This window comes from Phascolarctos cinereus, unplaced genomic scaffold, assembly GCF_003287225.1.
Source record: "Phascolarctos cinereus isolate Bilbo 61053 unplaced genomic scaffold, phaCin_HiC Scaffold_9;HRSCAF=440, whole genome shotgun sequence".
Classification (NCBI taxonomy): domain Eukaryota; kingdom Metazoa; phylum Chordata; class Mammalia; order Diprotodontia; family Phascolarctidae; genus Phascolarctos; species Phascolarctos cinereus.
The window spans coordinates 5,788,226-5,806,133 of record NW_027556402.1 but is presented as its reverse complement, the minus strand read 5'-3'; the positions used below and the strand labels follow the sequence as shown (position 1 = coordinate 5,806,133).

General features: G+C 46.6%; 3 protein-coding genes and 1 non-coding gene across 9 annotated transcripts in view; 2 read left to right on the top strand and 2 right to left on the bottom strand.

Moving 5' to 3' along the window:
* The window catches only part of PRSS12 (serine protease 12), a 77,232-nt gene extending 76,499 nt beyond the window's left edge, over nucleotides 1–733 (top strand). For both annotated transcript variants that reach the window (XM_021008241.2, XM_021008240.2), the window contains one exon: nucleotides 39–733. In XM_021008241.2, coding sequence (XP_020863900.1) covers nucleotides 39–346 — 308 coding nt within the window. In that variant the 3' untranslated portion in view covers nucleotides 347–733. The remainder of the gene's footprint in view (nucleotides 1–38) is intronic.
* A 1,314-nt stretch (nucleotides 734–2,047) lies between these two features.
* On the bottom strand, nucleotides 2,048–15,173 carry LOC110222948 (endogenous retroviral envelope protein HEMO). Of its 3 annotated transcripts, XM_078148517.1 has the most exons (5): nucleotides 15,070–15,173; nucleotides 14,450–14,488; nucleotides 14,136–14,306; nucleotides 12,768–13,770; nucleotides 2,048–4,499 (listed from the first exon to the last, which is right to left on the bottom strand). In XM_078148517.1, the coding sequence occupies exon 5, from the start codon at nucleotides 4,145–4,147 to the stop codon at nucleotides 2,648–2,650; it is 1,500 nt and encodes a 499-aa protein (XP_078004643.1). In that variant the 5' UTR covers nucleotides 4,148–4,499; nucleotides 12,768–13,770; nucleotides 14,136–14,306; nucleotides 14,450–14,488; nucleotides 15,070–15,173; the 3' UTR covers nucleotides 2,048–2,647. The 3 variants fall into 3 exon arrangements, with proteins under 3 accessions (XP_078004643.1, XP_020863902.1, XP_020863905.1); XM_021008243.2 differs by having other exon boundaries at nucleotides 13,633–14,306; XM_021008246.2 differs by lacking the exon at nucleotides 12,768–13,770.
* Nucleotides 14,566–14,696, bottom strand: LOC144455521 (small nucleolar RNA SNORA24). The gene has a single exon (XR_013484242.1). It is a non-coding gene; the product is annotated as a small nucleolar RNA SNORA24 (small nucleolar RNA).
* Nucleotides 15,174–15,830: 657 nt separating the features above from the next.
* POFUT3 (protein O-fucosyltransferase 3) overlaps nucleotides 15,831–17,908 on the top strand; it is a 28,891-nt gene continuing 26,813 nt past the window's right edge. For 2 of the 3 annotated variants that reach the window (XM_021008307.2, XM_021008311.1), the window contains exon 1: nucleotides 15,831–16,020. The gene's annotated coding sequence lies outside the window, so the exon portion shown is untranslated. Of the gene's footprint in view, nucleotides 16,021–16,144; nucleotides 16,689–17,908 lie in introns of those variants that run through there. The other variant, XM_021008309.2, reaches the window with a different exon arrangement.

Sequence of the window (17,908 nt, the reverse complement as noted above, 5' to 3'; positions counted from 1 at the left end):
GGTGTTGACTCAACCTGCTGTTTGGTCTGTCTGGGCAGGACAAGCCTACTCGAGGACCCTGCAGCAAGCAGCCATCCCCTTACTTCCCAAGAGGTTTTGTGAAGAACGCTACCAGAGTCGGTTCACAGGGAGGATGCTATGTGCTGGAAGTCTGCAGGAGCAGAACCACGTGGACAGCTGCCAGGGAGACAGCGGAGGCCCTCTGATGTGCCAACGGCCAGGAGAAAGCTGGGCTGTGTATGGAGTCACTTCCTGGGGTTACGGCTGTGGCATGAAGGATTCCCCAGGTGTTTATACCAAAGTCTCGGCTTTTATATCCTGGATAAAAAGTGTCACTAAACTGTGAAGAGTTCAGCACAGGAACTTCAGAAGAAAAGGACACCGGGATTCAGTGGCACTTGAACTGAACTGCTAGCCCACAGTTTAAACGAGTGACCAACCCACGAATACTATTCTGCTTGGTGTTGTGATTTTCATATTTAAAAACTGAATGTAAGCTGAATATTTGTTACTTTTGTTTCAGGATTCCTGTGCACAAAGAAATTACTTAACATCAAACTGAGGCAAATTTTGCAAAAGCCACAGAAGAGGTTGGGGGTGTTGGCGATTCCAGGAATGCCTCCATTTCAGCACTGACTTGCAGAAATTGGGATGAGTTTTCTATCTAATTTGTCTCACCTTGGTAGAGTAAATTCCCTGTTTTGCTATTTGCCAAACTGGGCCTTATTTATGATCTCATCTTTTTTCATAGCATTTTCTCCCAAGAGGAAAAAGATATTAGGGTTCAGGTCTTATTTCTGTATAACCTCAAACATTTATTCAGATTTTGGAATGACTTTTTATATTTGTCAATCACCCAGTCTTGGTGTTGATGCGACTTTGATTCAAAGTACATAAAATATTTTGATTCAATAGGGAAAACAACTTGCCCTTCAATTATTATTCCCAAATATGGCATGTCGGAAAAAACATCTATCCCTGAAGACAGGAATAGGCATGTTCGAACCCAGCTTCTGATATATTCTGGCTGTCAGGCCCTGGGACAAGCCCCTTCCTCTGTCAGTGCGCTAAGCTGCCAACCTGCATTGGTAGAAAGCATTTCCTAGCCTGGAAATTCCTTAAACCAGTGAAATGAAAGACCAACATCCCTAATATCCTTCCAGTTAGTATGTGGTTAAGCAAGGCTAAAATCTGAAGGCCATTCCGCATCTTCCCAGTAATCTATAGACAAGGGGGAAGAGATGCAGAGCAGATGTGTAAGCTTACATTCACAATCTGCAGAAATGTGATGAAGGTGGATCTTGGCCTCGAGACCCGCTGGTCAACCCTGCTCCACATGCCTGCCTCAAGATCCTTGCAAACATGTGTCCACTCCACCAGTTGTCAAGATTCATGGCAACTCCTCAGAGGAAATACATTCGAACTGCCTGCCCCCCCAACCCCAGAATGCTGAAGGGTGCTGTTCAAGTCATAATGGGAGCCATGATACAATTGCTTATCCCTGTATCTTGTATTTATAATGTTGCCTTGCTTTTGGCTCTTACAGTATCTCTCTATGTAACAGAATTTTTCCTTAGGGGGACATTCCTTGCAGGGACTGTCCAGTGAAATCTAATGGTCAAAGGGTTGTGATTAAGGGGCCCCAAAAGAAGATAGTGATATTAGTGGCATCATTCTCTCCAAAAGACTGCATATTAAATTCTGTATCAGAAATATTTGGGGGCAGCACGTTTCAGCATGTACAAGGGTAATTCACTCTATTTTGACTAAAAGGTTCCCTGAGGCACACCATGGAAAGCTCTCCATCTACCCATGTATAAGTAGGATGCAAAGTAGCTCAAGAAATAATTGCATTTGGAGTCAGAAGACCTATGTTCTAATTCAGGTTCTGTCAGGTTCACTCCTTATGGCAAATAATTTCAACAGTTTCTCCTCTATAAAACTGAGGATGTGGGGAAAGGGAGAGAATGGATGACAGACTTAGACAAGATAACTTGTAATGTCCCTTCCAGTTCTAAATCTGATTTTTTGATTAAGAGTGAAAATGTTTCATTTTAAAAACAACTTTTTACTTATAAAATCATTACAAGTTTCAGAAGTATTTAAGTCAAACTGTACGTCCCTTTACACTATTTTTCATCAGAAAAAAAGCAACAATTGGATGATACGGTACTTATTAAGCAGACACTGCGTACAGAGTGCCCTGCTGAATGTTGTGGAAGCTACAAAATGTATATGGCAGCCCTCCCATGGAGCTTGCAGTCTAATAAAGGAACTGATTGAGAATCTCTCAACCTGAAATCCAGAAGAGCCCAGGGAGAATCTCACCTACCAGCTGGGTCAGTAACTTCAGGGACCAGCTGAAAAAGGAAAGATTACTCAAAGCTAAGTAGGGGAGCCACCAACTAGAAAGTGACTCTTCAAGCATGGGTTTGGTTTTTGGTAGCCCTTGTACTAGAAGGTTCAGCACCGTAGCAGAAATGACAGGCGACAGGCAGCATACTGCAATAGACAGAGACCAGTTGAGTCTCTACTAAGGCTAGCCACATTAAGGCACTTCCTAGGGCCCTCCATGGAGGCGAGGGCACTCTTGCTTGCATCCTACACTGTTTCCCCCGAGCTCCTTTGGAGTCTCGCCAAGCCAGGACTACTCGGGGTCTGTGTTCATTAAGGTTTTCCACTTGGTAACATTCTGACTTATCTGGTTCTTTTTATCAACATAGAAACAACACATGGTGTTGATAAATGCACAAACTCCTCCTTGTTGCGCCCGTTTCATGTCTAGCGCCATCCGACTCTGAACCACCACCTGGGACAGGGGGTCTACCTCCAGCCGCAGGTTGGAAATGGCATCCAGGGTGGCGCTGAAGCCTTCTTCCACGGCTGCAGACATATTCACTATTGCCTTCTCAATTTCCAAAATCCCAAGCCATGGGAACAAGGCTCGGGCAAAAGCATGGAATCCTGAGGGTTTCTCAGCCAAAGGATTAGTGGTACGTTTATGAAACCGATTAATGAAGCTCCCGGGGTTGGGAACAGATGTAGAGGTCAAGGTCTTGTGAATCTGTAGATCAGGGACTAGATAAGCGATGGTGCATGTTCCTCCCCACCCTGGAGGTAAAGCCTTATAAGCATAATCACCACAAATGAAATAAAGCCCCGGCACTCTCACTAGGGACAGAGTAAGCCTGTTGCCAGAATATTGGGCCCAGGTGGAATTTGGTGACCATCGTTCTTTCCCCTGTATCATCAGAGTACCTGTTTCAAAGTACCACGGGCATCGCTTGTCAAAGTTTTTCCACAAATGGGTCAAATGGTGCCAAGGGGTGTCATTATAGGCACAAAGTATAGACTCAAACATCTGGTATAAAAGTGTAAAGTTGACAAAAGATCCTTCCCCAGGGCAGCTTGACATATTGAAGCTTGCGTGGACAATCTCTCCCCCTTCAGCGAGCACATACAAAGTGTCATTATGATAGTTCTTTGTTTCACTTTCCCAGCCAGCAGAGGTATAATTGAGGGGGAGGACGGTGAAGTTGGAGTAGCTCTCTTTCCCCCAGAATGTCATCGGGGAGGTCTTCCCGCATTTTAGGTTTCCTCCGCTGTTGGACCCAGGGTCCACTTCCCACGTGCCATCATCAGTATCAAACCACAGAGTCTGGGCACATCTCTCCTCCGGAACATCGCCCAAGTACACAGTTCCATTGTCATTTTGGATACACAGCGGATACTGACCTCGGTGTTGTATTCGATATTGTGGACGTCCTGCAATGTGGTAAGTGTAAAAGGAGCGGCTCACGTGTACTTTGTATTTCAGTCCTTTCCCATATTCAGGGGAGAGGGGCCGGCCTGTGTATCTCCACAGATACTGGTATTTAGAGTAGGAGGAAGAGTAATACACGCCGTATATGGATTCGTTGACCCAGTGGGAGAGCGGAGCTGGAATGGGGATCAGGGAAACCTCACTTTCCATATTACCCACTTTATAACAGACCCAGCAATCTGTTAAGTTTGCAGCAGTAACGGCCCTTTGTATCGATGTGATAAAGGGATGCTGTGGAAGGGCATGAGCTGCCAGGCCAAGTCGTAGGAGCACCGTGATGACAATGACGCGTATGTTCATCATCTCTTGCTTCATTGTGGGCATGGATGCGATTTACATTAGTCTGGAGTTTAGCCACAGGACCAGGGTAAATGCCAAGAGCACTAATAGTTAAGGAAATAAAGGGTGGGATTCCACAGAATCTATCTAAGGTGACCCAATTCCTACTGACAATGCACCCAGAAAAGGAGAGCCTCGGGCTTGGCTCGCAACTATCTACACAGCTTTTCCTCTGGCTCTTATTGCAGCGTGACTTGTCAGAACAACTCAATAGGGGCCTTTCCCACCAAAGTTCTACAGAGGACTTCCAAAGGCGAATTTGATCTGGACTTGGTTTCTGGGCCAGATACTGGGAAAGGGTTGTGTTTTAGGCGTCATCCAGGCATCCTGGGCTTTTCTGCACAAACAAGAAAGAATGCCAGTTAGAGGACAGGATACAGCTTGTGGCTCCCTCAATTCATACCCCAACGGTAGGCCAGGTGGCATGGCTCAAAAGGCAACAAAGTATGTTTCCCGCCTTGGGCGTTGCACAACTTCAAGAAAGCCAGGTGTATGACTACCAGCCATTTCAGAATCGTTACAGACCTTTCACAATACTCATTTAATGTCCAGGTTCTCTTGGTCTACATGTCCAGAGGATCAGGGATGGTAGGGAGTGTGAATTAAGAGAATACAAGGGCTTTAGCCATCTTGTGATTAAGACTGGAGGTGAAGTAGGTCCCTTGGTTGGCTCCCAAATTGGGAAATAAATTGGAGGCCCATTTCTTTGCTACTTTGATGAGAATCAGCTCAGGGGCAGCTAGGTGGCAAGTGGATAGAGCACCTACCCTACAGTCAGGAGGACCCGGGTTCAAATGTGGCCTCAGATATTTGATAATGACTAGCTGTGTGAGCCTGGGCAAGTCACTTAGCCCCCATTACCTCACCAAAAAAAAAATCAGCTTTAGCAAGCTAACATTCTACCATCCACTAAACACAAAAACAATAACCAACAAGCAATGAAACTGATCTGTCGTGCTCTGAAGGGTATACTTGCTCAGAGAGGGATGCTTTCATCAATCCCTTCTCCTGAGCTACAGTGGAACTCTTTCCAGGTTGCCCATTGTTTTGTAACAGAAACAAAATTTATGACTGTTATGACCAAACCTTTTATACTCATCCTTCTGCCTCTGCACATATGGCTCATTAGATGGGACGTAAATATCAGTAGAGAAGGGGGCACTGACTGGCAGGAAGCTTGTTTGGACTATGAAGCCAGATGGGAGGGCTCAACAAGACATGGGTTTCCATTTCTCATGTTTCAGATAAAGGGTGGGATGGTGGGCAGAGATGTGGTCCCTCACAGACCAAGGGATATAGCAATGAGGATAAAGGGCAGAGGGATACTAATGTCAACGGCAGCCTTGGCAGCCCCCAAATTTCCTCCTCCATTGTACTGGTGTGTGTTGGACGGTGTTCAAGGTCATGGTGCATAGATGGATGGCCTCAGCTTAGGCTACTAGGTGGATATGGGATGACCAGGTGATGGCAAGACTAAGGAATCCAGTTCTTCCAGATCTTGCCCAATGTGAAAGTAGCACGTCACAAACGCCCATTTATAATCTGTGTAAGTGTTAACAGAAACATCAGACACAAGGTGGCAGGCGTGGGTTAGGGGAATAGGTTCTGCCACCTTGGCTGGCTCATGGTCAGAAGTTAAGTGGGATATAAACAATGTAGGAGGCAGCTAGGGCAGCAGCAGCACTTGTAGGTGGACCACAGAAAAGGATTTAATCTGAACTGGCAAAACGGGTGATTACAAACTCATTGCATGGCTTTTCAGAGCCAGATTCTCTGGAAAGAATGAGATAGCAGGTCTGTATTGAAGTAGGAGAGGATTATGGAGTGAAGTGCCTGCTCAGTGTTTCCAGGTAGGTGCCGAGTATGATGGAGCAGAGCAAACAGCACAGGGAACAGAAATCAGAGAAGTGCCTGAATGTGCACTGAGGGTAGGGGTAGCCTAGGAACAGTCAATGGTGGGAATCCTTGGGCATTGGGCGTTTGTGAAATGTTGCATGAGCTACATATCGGGACCAAAAGGTCTGCACAGAATGGCTACAGCCATCCTAGCTCCTTTGTGGCATTAGTGGTCTGGGCTTTATCAAAATCTTCGTGTACCCTGACCCTCAAGATGGGACCCAAGAGTAGCCTCCTAATTCCCGAGCTGGCCATCTGTAGTATTCACAAATGCTGGATTACCTAGGAATGGGACTCCAAGCTATAGGCCTGAAGGGAAATTCCCTAACTAACCAAGTAGGTGGCAGTCTATTGCACAAACTAGGGCTTGGACCTGAGGCCTTAAAATCCTTCTCAACCAGTGACGTCAGCAGCTACAAACAGAATCCCTTTGGCTGCTACGACAGCCTATCAAGGTACTAAACAGGCAGCTGGTTGAGGAAGTAAGGGTTTCATTTGGGAAAGAATACAACTTTCCCTTAAGTTTGATTATGGAGGAAAATGTCAAGGCAACAGTAAGCAGGTGGTGCAGTAGATAGTGTTCTGGAACCAAAATCGGTTCAAATTCTTCCTCACTAGATTGTGACTGGGGGGGGGGGAAGAATCAGTTTGCCCCTAGTTTCCTTAATGTCATCTCAGGATTTGAAAGTAAAAAACCCAACCTTGGATAAGATGCATACAGAGGGGAACTCGGTTCCTGGGGCTGAATTCCGGGCCTCCTGATTTTAAACTGAGAAATGACAACCCTGGGGAAAGGTCAATACCAACTTTAGATGATTTTGGTTTATAACTTGCACCACAAACCACTTCCCATTAACTTTCTATGTGTAAACAGTGACATTCGTCAGAGGTGCCCAGCAGAGTAAGGGGATCAAGACAAAGGACCCCCAATCCAAAGGCACATGCATCCCTGGAACATGGCAAGTAATCCTCATCAAGAAATTCCATTCCGGTTGGATAGTGGAGTGGGTGGGGTCCCTTTAAGAGTGGAACTCAAAGGTTTATACAAGTGCTGGGTTCACTTCCAAATGTTTAATAGGGCTCTGTTTTATCTCTAAGGCACTGCCAGTCTTAGCTCCTTTGATCCTTACACCACTGAGTGGTAGGTGCAATTCCCCATTTTACAGATGAGCAGTGAGCCAAGTACGTCAGCCCAGGATTACACAGCTAGGTGTCTGAGGCTGGATTCAAATCCAGGTGTCTTCCTGGCTCCAGACCCAGGGCTCTACATCCATTGTACCTTCCAATGGCCTTCTTTGTTCTCAGCTTCTTGTGGAACGTTCTCAGAAGGTGGTAGTCTGTCGACTGTTTGGGTCACGTATGACCCTTATCCCGAGAACAAGTTTCAAGGTAAACTTGATGTTTGGGAACAGATGTTCACCCAGGGCATCCGTCATCTTGCCACTGGACTTCAGATGACTGAGCGAGGCTGACAACTTTGCACAGCTCTGCCGCAAGTCCAGACATTACCCTCCTGTTGTCATTGGTGGACTTCAAAACAAAATTAAAACCCACAAGGACATGACTCTTACGTTCTTTGGTGTCTGGATTTAGTGAAGTTGACTGTTATTCATGGCACCTATCTTCCCTCAGTCAGGGCAGGAGGAATCAATCACTGCCCCATGGGTACTTATGTTCTCACTATCTGATGGCAAGATAAGCCACAAAAGCCAATCTAAAGCCTAATTATGGACTACTATTGACCGAACCAGTTTCATTTTTTTATTATCAGTCACTGTCTGAGAAAATATAAAAGCAGTGCTCCAGAAACATCAACACAGTAGGTTGAATAGCCTCAGTTTACTAGATACCCCAATTTTCTTAGAAAGAGGGGTTAAATCAACCTGATTTCTTCTCCATTTGGGATAAAGACAAATCTTTTGACGAATTCATCTTCATGGGCATTACCTTGAATCCCTTTTATTTTTCAGATCAGGTCTCACTCATATTTGTGTCTAGGCTTTTTAGAAGGGTACAGAAGGGGCATAAGAAAGGGTTAGAGTGGGGGTAGAAGGGGAGCAGAGCAAACTCAGTTCCAAAAGTCCTTCTCAGGGAGAAGTATATAAGAACAGGTCAGAAGGGAAAAAGAAAGAAGGTAAAGGTTTTCTTGCAAAAGTTTAAGGTGGTGAGAATTTGGGATACATGTTTCTGGGACTCAAGAATTTTTTGCTATTATGCTATAAATTTATTTCAGACTTGTTAGGAAATCCTTCTGTAACGCTTTCCAGTCTTTAAAATGTACCCTCAACCCCTTCCCCCTTAGTAACTAATTTATCTTGGGTGGAGTCTCCTCAAAAGTCCATAAATAGGTCATTCAAGTCATGCTCTCCCTGAGTTGTACATTTGAAATCATTCTTGGTATTCCGTCTGGCAGACTGGCTGACTGCAAAGTTTAGTCATTTATGACAATGGAGTCCCTAAGGCTGGGCGTACAGTGCTAAGCACTGCCCCCTCAGACCTCTATCTGAAGGTGTCACAAAATGATTTCTGCAGAATCTATCCTGACAGTCTTGCCAGGTACTTGGGCTCATTTTCTCAACACTCACTGGCAAGCAACATGGAGTTAATGAAGGAAGAGGGACTAGAGTCTCAGAAAGTCTTCCTGAAGGGGGAATTAGAGCTAAGTCTTGAAGGAAGACAGAGAAGCCAGGAGGTAGATGTGTGGAGGAGAAGTATTCCAGAATGGTTTATACGCATATGTGCTTGTCTGGGAAAGACTGTTGCAAATGTAAAATCAACTGCGTTTGAGAACATGAAGCAGGCCAATCTAAATGGCAAAATAAGAATACAAAAGGGCAGTGAAATAACTGGAAAAGGCCAGGTTGTGAAGGTGTTTGGAGTTGACAGGGAGCCGCTGGAGTATGAGTGGGGGAGAGGGATGACGTGACGGGGACCTGCACCAGGGTGGCAGCTGTGAGTTAAGAGAGACACAAACACACTAGATATCTCTGTGGGGTCAATGCCAGTCAGGGAGGACATCTGTCTGAGGCCACAAGCTCACGTGATCACGGAAGACTATACCTTCAACAATGGAGAAACCACAAGACGGGAACAATTACATTTGGGGGAGGAAGATGATGTATTCTGTTCTGGACATGAAGTTTGAGATCAAAGATTAGGGCTGAATAAGTAGATGTTGACAATCATCTGTGCCAAGATAACTGAATCCATGGAACATGATGAAATCCCCAAGTGAGATAATAAAGCAAAAAGAGAAAAGGAGAAGGGGAAGACAGCAGAAAGAGGAAATACAGGGTTCTCCAAAATTCTCCCATAAACAAGGTACAAAACAACCGAGCAGGGGGAAGACTGACGGCCCCTACGCTGTTGAGGGAAGCCAGGCCCAATTATGATGACTAGAAATGGTCCCTATGGCTGTGGGAGGAGCAACCACGTGTGAGCACATGCCCAGTGGGTGTGGTAGCAGAGGAGGGCAAGGACCTTGCAGAAGGGCAGAATCCCAGGTTTCAGTTCCAGGGCAGAGGAATGAGCTCAAGTTTGCAGCTACAGGAGGGCCCAAAGGAAGCAAGAGCCCTTGGTGACAGCATGGCTGGGGGCCCCGGTCATAGATAAGACAGAACTCAAAACAGTACAAAAATCTGAAGCCTGAGGTACCCCCCACACACACCTTGGTACTAGAACTTGACTGCCACCAAAAAAAGAAAGCAAAGAAGAAAGAACTTAATTGCAGATAGTTACTATGGGGATAAAAGAAAGTTAAAAAGCCACTCCTATTTCAAAGAAAAATGTCAGATGGTCACAAGCTAAAGAGTTCTTGGATGGACTTAAAAATGGATTTAAAAATAAGAGGCTGAGGAGAAAAAGCAATCCAAGAAAATGAAGGAAATTATGATGAAAAGTCAACCAATTAGAAAGAGTTCCAAAAACCTAAGAAAAATTTACCAATCACCACTTGAAAGACATCCCAGGATGAAAAGTCAGAGGAATACACACTATAGCCCAGTTTTAAAGCTCCCAGGTCAAAGAGAAAAACAATTTAAACATAATGGAGCTAAACACAGGCAAAATAATGAAAAGATCTAGCAGCTTCTACATTAAAAGACCAAAAGGTGTGGAACATTCTATTTCAAAAAATAAAGGGGCTGGGTTACAACCAAGAATAACTTGCCCAGCAAAGCTGATTATAATCCTGAAAGGGGAAAAAAAGCCCGGAACTCCAATTACTTGGGTAGTTTGAAAGAGGTTACATAGATAGAAGGCTTGGGTTTGAGTTGAGTATGACAGGATGATTCTAAAACATAAAACTAAACTGGGTAGGGAGAGCATTAGAACAATTATTTCCTATAAAGGGGGAACTGCTACAGAGGAAGGTGGAGGGCTAGTAGCTCTGGAACTTTGTTCTCATCAGAAGTGGGTTAGAAAGGAAATAATATATACAAACGTAGAAGTCTTCTAAATTTATATAGAAATAGAAGGGCTAGGGGACAGAATAAGGGAGGGACTTTTAGAAGGGTGTGTAGATCAAGAAGCAGGAGGGTGGGGGGAAGAGGATAAAGGAGACTCTTAAGAGGGGCGGGCAGATCAAGGACTAGGAGGGTAAAGAGTACAAGTGAGAGATTCTTTAAAGAGTGTATATTGGGGAGGGAGGCAGTGGTTAGAAATAAATTGGACATGTGTGGAGGATAAAGAGAAGATAAGGATAACAGTGAGGAAAAACAGGATGGAGGGAAATATACAACTAGAAACAATAACTTTGAACGTGAATGGGATGACTTCACCCATAAAAACTAGATCGGCTGGCAGAATGGATTAAAAATATCAGAATCTGACGATGTTTACAAGAAACACATTAAATGAAATACACAGAGTTAAAAAAGGGCTACATAGAATTTATTATGCTTCAGTGGATATAAAAAAAAAAGCAGGGCTAGCAATTATGATCTCAAAGTTAAGGCTAAAATAGATTTAATTAAAAATAAACACGGAAACTACATTATGATAAAAGTACCATAGACAATGAAGCAACATCAACTAATCTATATGTACCAAATGCTATAGCATCTAAATTTTTAAAGGAAAACTTAAATTACAGATAGAAATAAATAGTATTATAATAGTGGGGGATTTTACCCCTCCCCCTTTCAGAATTAGATTAATCTAAACAAAAAAAAAATTAAGAAGTCAAGGAGGTGAATAGAATTTTTAGATAAGCTAGACAAGATAGACAGCCAGATAGAACTGAATGGGAAATAGAAAGGAATACAGCTTTTCCTCAATAGTAAATGGTACCTTTACAAAAACTGACCATATAACTAGGGCATAAAAAGCAGTTAAATGCCAGAAAAATTAAATGCATCTTTATCATATCACAACGAAATAAAAAATTACTCAATAAGGACCATGGAAATAGATTAAAAACCAACTGGAAACTAAACAACCTAATCTTAAGAGAACAAATCATAGAATCAAAAACTTCATTAAGGAGAAAGACAATGAAACTAGATATCAAAACCTATGGGATGCAGCAAAAGCAGTAATCAGAGGAAAATTTCTATCTCTACATACTTACATCAATAAAATAGAACAGACCATTAATTGAATGGTATATGCAATTAAAAAAAACCTAGAAAAGCAAATTTAAAATTTTCTATTAAACACCAAATTGGAAGTCTTAAAAACTTATTTTCCCTAAGGTAGAAGCATCTACCTAAAACCACCAGCAACCATTATTTGTAATGGGGATAATCTAGAAGCATTCACAGTAAGACCACGAATGAAATAAGGATGTCCACTGTCACCAACATTACTCAATATTGTACTGGAAATCCTAGCAATAGCAAAAGTAATTGAAGGCATCAGAATAGGCAATGAAGTAATAAAAATCATCAGCATTTTTATATATCACCAACAAAACCCTGCAAAAAGATACCCCGTTTAAAAAAACTGTGACCAACATAAAATACGTGGGAGCATACCTACCACAACGAACCCAGGCCAGGAAGCACATAAACATAATTATAAAACATTTTATATAAATAAAGTTAGATTTAAATAATTGGAGAAGTATTAACTGTCCATGGGTAGGCAGAGCCAACATAATAGAAACGACAATTTTATCTAAACTGATTTATTCAATGCCAGTCAATTAAATTACCAAAAAATTTATTTTACTGAGGTAGGGAAAAAAACAAAAAACAAAATTCATTTGGAAGAAAAGGCCAAGAATATGAAAAGAACTAATAAAAAATAATCAAAGAAGGTTAGGCAGTACCAGATCTTAACCTATATTACCTATCAGAGTTATGGACAGAATTTATAAATAGAGATAAGGGAACAAAACTAGATATAAAAGGGATAATTCTGATTACGTTAAATTAAAAAGGTTTTGTACAATTAAAAACAATGTACGCAAGGTCAGAAGTAGAAAATTGGGGAAAATGTTTAGACAGTTTTTCAGATAAAGGTCTCATCTCAAACATACAATACAAACCATTCATCAATTAATAAATGGCCTTTTAGAAGAAATAAAAAACAGTCTTGAAAAAATGCTGATTAGAGAAATGCAAATTAAGACAACTTTGAACTACCATTTTATACCTATCAGATTGTCCAAAGAGTTATAAAACTGTGTATACCCTTTGGCTCATCAATAGCACTATTAGGAGGTCTGTTTCCCAAGATGATTAGGGAGAAAAGGCAAAGTACTTACATGTTCTAAAATATTTCTAGAAGCTCTTTTCTTTGTGGTGGCAAAGAAGTGGAATCAAGGGGATGTCTAAAAAACATGGAAAGACTTAAATGAAGAGTGAAATGAGCAGAACCAAGAGAATGTTGTAAAAAGGAACAGCAATATTGTTCTAGGCAGTTTTGAAGGACTAAAGTCATTTGGAGCATTATACTCAAAATCAACTATTAAAGATGCTATCCAGTACAAAAAAAGATGAACAAGTATGCACGGTACAGTTTTACACACACACACACACACACATATATATATATACACACACACACACACATAGTTGTGTCTAATGGTAGACTTCTCTAGAGTGGGGTGCAGAGGGAAAAATAAAAAGCACACAGCAGAGAACAAAAGAAAGCTTAGAAGGAAGCAAAGAAAAGCAAAGTTTTCAAAGCTATGTGTAGTTCTTTTCACATTGTTTCCCAAATAGAACTTCACAATTTTAAAATGAATCTTTTTATGCTGTGCTGTGTACACTGAAATGCTCGTCTTCGGTTTCAAAATTATAAAAAAAAGCCAAAAGTTATTAAGTAGCAGGGGAAGATAAGGGAGGATGGTCAAGGATAGTCAGTCTTGGGTGATGTGCCAGTATGAAAGCCCCAAAGAGACCTGAGGAAAGAACCAAGAGCAGCCATAAAACCGCAGAGAGCGTTCAAAAAGACTGACAGGGTCAGATTCCGCAGAGCAAGGCGCAGGATGATCGAGAAAACGTTAGATCCGGCTATCGAGATGACTGTCACTTTAGAGAGCAGTTTATTTAGAGGAGACCAGAGCCAGGCTGCAGAAATGCAAAGGGTCTGGAAGGGACTGAGAGCCAAGCGAGAAGAAGAGGTACCTTACAAGTGCGGATGGCTGCAGACAGCTCTCAATTAACTCGGCAAATGAAAGGAGGATTTCGTCTACGCCGTTTTCAGAATGATTTACGGGGATGTGGAGCCTCCTTCAGAAGTCAAGAGGGGCTGACAGGGGAAGTCTGGAAGGGGTCAGAAATTTTTGCTCAGCAGTAGACCTCAGAGATCCCTGCTTCTCTTATCCTCCATGGCTTCGGAGGAGTTACAGTCATTCCAATTCTGACACCGAATTGCTGGGCATTTCTCAGCCTGGGATCCGGAGACAACAGCACACAGTCACAGCTGAGTGCAGAGACTGAAGGCCTGTCACTCCAGAGACCAGCTGAAAAAACGGGAGGTTACAGTCCTTCAAAGCGGCTGCAAAGTTTATTCAGCTTTCGGAAGACAGCGGGCTGCTAAGAGCCCCTCCTAAAAACCGATTCAGCCAAGGAGCAGCGCAGCGCGGCAGGGAGAGAGAAAGAGACCATCGGGGCACAGACATACGCACCGAGGGCCGCCTACGTGCAGGTCTAGGGCACCTCGCTCTCACGTAAGCCAGCTACGAGCACAACGTCATTTAAACGTTCTGGATCAACACAAAGACAAGGTCTTCTAGCCAGCGCGGCCACAGTAATCAAAGCCAGGACCCTTCACTCTTACCACCTCCAATACCGCGAGCCTGCAGGAAAAGACGGACACGAAACTTAGCGTGAATGAACTCACGGACCGGCCAGCCGAAGCTTCACAGAACTTTATTAGTGAGCGAGCCTTGCGTGCTCTTTCTCACTAACCCGACAGCAAGAACCAGGAAGGCATACTTACTTTGGCTCTTCACTTCCATCTCCCCTTGGGTCCGGGCACCTGGAAGGGCAGCACAGCGTTAGTCCGCGCGCCCCGAGCCCCGAGTGGCAGCACACTCGCACTCACTCACGCGACACGCGTGTTACTTGCACAAGTCAGAATCTGATACCAATTAGATGGTGACAGCTTTGCCAATAAGCAAGATCATGCTCTTCCATGGCTAGGAAGGGAGACTGCCACAGCCGGCAGGGCCCAAGGATTCATGGAGATTCGCGGTCCCGGGAGGCCTCCGCCGCCTCCTCCTCGTGGGGTCCCCCCCCCGGTGGGGGGCCACGGACAGGCCTCCCCCTAATGCAGGGCCGCCCCACTCGGGACGCCGTCACCGCCTCCCGCACCCCGCAAACACAGGGGGCTCCCCGCCTGTCCCCCGGCCACGCCAGACTCAGTTTCCCCTTCGGCAGGCTCCGGAGTCGCCCAGCACCGCCACGTGAGGCTACTGACCCGGACCACCTCGCGGCGCATGCGCCCCTGCCCGCCCACCCCACGCGCGCGTAGATGGGGTGCGCGGCCTCCCCGCCTTCTGGCGCGCTAGCGGATCACCCACACGCCCCCGACGGAGCCCACACCCGGCGCTCCCTCACCCAGGTCGGCCGGACACGGCCAGTGCCGCAGCCTACACGGCCGTAAAAGAGCCGCCAGCTGCTCCCGCCATAGAAAGGCCGAACACGCCTCCGCGTACGGTTTTATAGCGTCGGTGACGTCCTTCCGGCCCGAGGAGGGCGGGGCCCGTGCCGCGCCCACCTCCAGCCACTTATCTGGCTAGGGACGCTTAAGGTCACGCCTTGGTGGGCGGAGCTTGGGGGGGCGAAGGTCGCTGTGTGTGGGGGGGTGTAGGGGCGGAAATTGAGTCCTGCGCGGGCGGGGCGGGGCCTAGGCGTTGGTGGGGGCTTACGGAGCGGCGTCGCTGCGGCTGCGCGGGAAAGGGACGTGGGCGTGGTTTGGAGGTCTATCACGTGGGGAGGGGGACCAGGAGGCGTGATTCAGGAAGCGGAATCTGTAGACGGGCGTGGCTTGAAGCGGCGGGGCGGGGCTTGGTTGGGTGAGCTTTGGCCGCGAGTTCTTGGGGGGGCGGGGCAAGCCTGGGTGGGGATACGAATCGGTGCTCTCCTTCAGTGGCTGCGCAGTGAGGGGGAGGGACGTGGCTTGAAGAAGCCATTCTCTGCGTTGGCTTTTCTGTGACTGCGTGGAAGCGACGAGAGGAGGCGGGGCGTAGCTTAGGGGGTCCGCCTCTGTGGCTGCGCGGAGGGCGTGGTTTGGGCGGTGTCTCTGCGGCTGCGCAGGGGGCGGGGTAGCTTCTCCGTGCCCGCGGGGGGCGTGGCTCGGGGAGGGGCGTCTCTGCGGCTGCGCAGGGCTGGCCACTGGAGTGCGCTCCGCAGCTCGCGGCAGCGGTCTGCTGCGTGGTCCTCGCCCAGCGCTCCGCAGATTGGGGCTCGCGGCGTGCTCGGGGTTGGAAGAGCCCAGAGGCGGCTCCCCGCGAGTGAGCGTCGGGGCCGGGGGTGGGGAGCCCCGCTGACGTCTCCCTGAGCCCCGAGGTGGGTAACGCGGACGTTGTTAATTACTCTCTTTTACTGGGGCCAGGGCGCAGCCCTTGCTCCGCCGGGAGCTGCGGGACGTCCTGCCGGCGTGTCCCGGGAGTGAGAGGGGCGGGGGAGGGGCAGCTGTCCGAGCGTCCGCGGGCTGAAGGAAGGTGCACTTATTAAGCGCCACCTGTGTGCGTCCGCGATGCTGATGCTAGCCGGCCAGACCGTTAAACCCCATCTGCAAAGGGGCTTGCTTACCTTCTGATGGAACCATTGTAGGGCGTCCAGGGCTGGAAAGGGGTTCGGGGCCGGCCGGTGGTGGAGGAGCCCCAGCGTAAGTAGTGGCGGGATCGTTGGTTCCTCCTTCCCCAAGGGAGGAAGCCCGCCCGAGAGGCAAGCCCCGGGGCTCTGGGAGGACAGGGGATGCTTCCCGAAGTCAGGCCCGCCGTCAGGCCAGGCTGCCTGGTCCCAAGGCTGGAGACGGGGATGGGAAGAGCCGGCAAAGCCGGGCAAGCCGGCAGACCTTCAAAGACCTTTGCATAAGAACGCAGAGACAAAAACAAGACTGACCCTCCCTCCAGCAGCCTGCTGCCTTCCCCAAGGAAGAAATACGCACCCCAATAAGAAAGTAAGGAAAAGAGGAGCTCCCGGGGCCGCACTGACCGCTGGGGCTTCAGGAGGTAAGAAAGGGCTCCTTAGTCGAGGGGAGCGTGAGCCTTCTAGGCATGAGGCACACCCCATGCAAAGGTTCGGGAGAAGCCTGGACTGAGCAGCTGTAAGATCCCTAGGAGCCTTCTAAGATTTAACGGTTTGCTGGACATTCCCGTGTAACCGTGATCTAACATCTCATTCACTGAACCCAAGCATATAGAGTTGGTGACTGGGAGGATGATGGTGACTGAGCTGAAATACAGAAAACGAAGGCATGTCAGAGTCTGAAACTAAGAGAGCTTGGTAGTCTGACCTTTTGATTTGGCCTGTTTAAAGGAAACCCCCAGAGAAAAGGCCATTTGTGAAGACTTCCGAGGAGGTCGTAGGCAGGACAAGCAAGGGAAGGACAGCAGGGCAGCCTCCTGCCCTGCCCTGTACACTGAAGCCAAGACTGATATCTCCAGGCTGGGGCAGCCCAGCGGTCCCCTCATCTTGGGACTAGAATTGACACCACACTGGACCAGCACATCAAAATCATGGCATGGCTGGGACTGATACCTGCCAGTGTGAGCCAGGGAAGAAGCAGAGAAGTTGTCAGGGGAGTCTTGGGCACAGTGGGCTTCAGGCTTTGTCAGGAAGACGATGTCCAGGGTGGCCCAGCAAGTGTCTGCTCCCAGGACTTGGTGTGGGATTGTGCTCCTTTTCTCTGCTTCAGAGTCATGACCATTCCAGAAGCAGGCAAGCTCAGGTCTGGTTTGTAGCATAGGAAGGATGCAGTCCTGCTCAGGTGGGTCTGATTAGCTTCTTGCCTGGCAGGTCACAGGTGGGGACACACAGTCATTTGGGGAGCTGGATGTAGTCAGAGCCACAGGAAGGGCAAATGTGAGAAGGTTCCAGAAGAGGAGCCTGTGAAATAGAGAAGGACCAGGTCCAGACAAAAAGGAAGGTGAGGTTTAAGGGGAAAGATGAGAAATTCTCCTTGGAACCTGTTGCATGGGAGATAATAACTTACATAACTCACTGAAGTTTGCAAAGCATTTAAGCTGTGTTTTGTTATTTGTGCCTGTCAAGCACCAGTGTGAGACGAGGGAGCACAGTCACCCTGATTTAGAATCAGAAGCCTTTAGGTCCAGAGCTTGGACCTGAATCTTATGTCCCTCATCTGTTCTTCAGTTTCTCAGAACACCCTCACGTAGCTGATAAATGCTTATTGACCGCTGACATCCTCAAACTGTGGGCTTGAGGGTAG

What these genes read in the sequence shown, in the direction of transcription:
- LOC110222948 (XM_021008243.2), bottom strand. Translation starts at nt 4,147, where the DNA reads ATGCCCACAATGAAGCAAGAGATGATGAACATACGCGTCATTGTCATC.